This window comes from Theobroma cacao, chromosome 6 (genome assembly GCF_000208745.1).
Source record: "Theobroma cacao cultivar B97-61/B2 chromosome 6, Criollo_cocoa_genome_V2, whole genome shotgun sequence".
NCBI lineage: Eukaryota > Viridiplantae > Streptophyta > Magnoliopsida > Malvales > Malvaceae > Theobroma > Theobroma cacao.
This window is the reverse complement of record NC_030855.1, coordinates 17,082,979-17,084,305: the sequence shown is the minus strand read 5'-3', so window position 1 is coordinate 17,084,305 and position 1,327 is coordinate 17,082,979. Positions and strand designations below refer to the sequence as shown.

General features: G+C 39.7%; 1 protein-coding gene across 1 annotated transcript; it reads left to right on the top strand.

Moving 5' to 3' along the window:
* On the top strand, positions 1–1,250 carry LOC18595941 (histone-lysine N-methyltransferase, H3 lysine-36 specific). Its single transcript, XM_007024119.2, has 2 exons — positions 1–581; positions 812–1,250. Exons 1-2 carry the CDS (start codon positions 162–164, stop codon positions 968–970), a joined length of 579 nt encoding a protein of 192 aa, XP_007024181.1. The 5' UTR covers positions 1–161; the 3' UTR covers positions 971–1,250.

The window sequence follows — 1,327 nt, the reverse complement described above, 5'->3', positions numbered from 1 at the left end:
TCAATTCAGCCCAACACAAACGCCCAAAACAACAAATGCTCAACTCCGCAGAAGCGTACAGAATACGCGCTCTATTTGTCTCTCTCTCTCTCTGGATCGATCGAAAGATCCATTTTTAACCTCCAAATAACCTTCGTTCAAATTTCCCAAACCCTCCCAAAATGGACCCACCCTCTTCCTCTCAAACGGCCACCGCCACCGCCTCGGACGAGTGGGAGCTCTACAACGACGACGGTTTCATCTACAAACGCAAGAAACGCCCCCGCTTTCTCACCGAACCAGCGCCGTTGCCGGCGGATCCCGAGGAAGAAGAGAAACGAAGGAGAGAGTGGAAGAGGAAAAATCTTCTCAGAGTAAGGGAGAAGTACAAGAAAGAGATCAAGGAGTGGGAGATTTTGTCGAACACTTTGAAGGCAATGCAAGAGAAGGCTTTAGAGTTTCAAGTTCAACAGCAAGAAAGAAGGAAATTGAGGGAGACAGAAGAGAAGCAGAGGACGGCGTCGTCTTCAGGGTCGGAGAAGAAAGATAAGGATAAGAAGGAGAACGCTTCCGGCTCTTTGGTTGATGAGCTTCTTTTGCAGGTAAATTATGGAATCATTCTTGTTAATTTTAAATTTATTGTTTAAAAATGATTGCTCTTGGGAATTTATATGTGAATGATTTACTAAAATTAATTTGGTTACCTTTTTCTTTTGTTAATAAATATTTCTAAATTTATTTAATATAACAAAGTTAAATAAAGAAATGTATATCACTGCACTGCTGGCTTCTATTCCTAATTTTATGTTTACTTTTAACGTCTGAAATGCAGGTAGAAGCTCAAGATATGACAATTCGTGATGTTTCGAATTTGTGTGACATAGCAGAAGCAATGTGTAATGCACAGGAGGAGCAATTGAAGCTATCTTATTTTGATCTTCCAATTTGGGCATCGCCACGTGACCTAATGGCATCACTTTGTGACGAGTAAGTATGTTTTAGGATAGGTGTATGTTGTTGGCGCTAATATGAAGGAATTTAACCTGGGTTGTGGTTCTGCACTGCTGTAATTTATGTAACTTGTAATGGTGATAAAGATAGTAATGCTCCAAAAAGGCCTCATTGTAGTATGATGTTGTGTAAAATTCTGCATTTCCGAGTATAGTTGAAATTTTTTTAGTTTATTTTTGTGTAGTTATCGTGTAAGTTAATAGGTAGTGTTGTTGAACTGACCATTTGATGCAGTGGAAATTTGCATTTTCCTGCCCTCACCCAAGTATCATTTGTGCTGTAGAGCACTGCAGTAGCCCATTAGTGTAGCCTTGGTTTTGTTCCTTGAATTTTTATA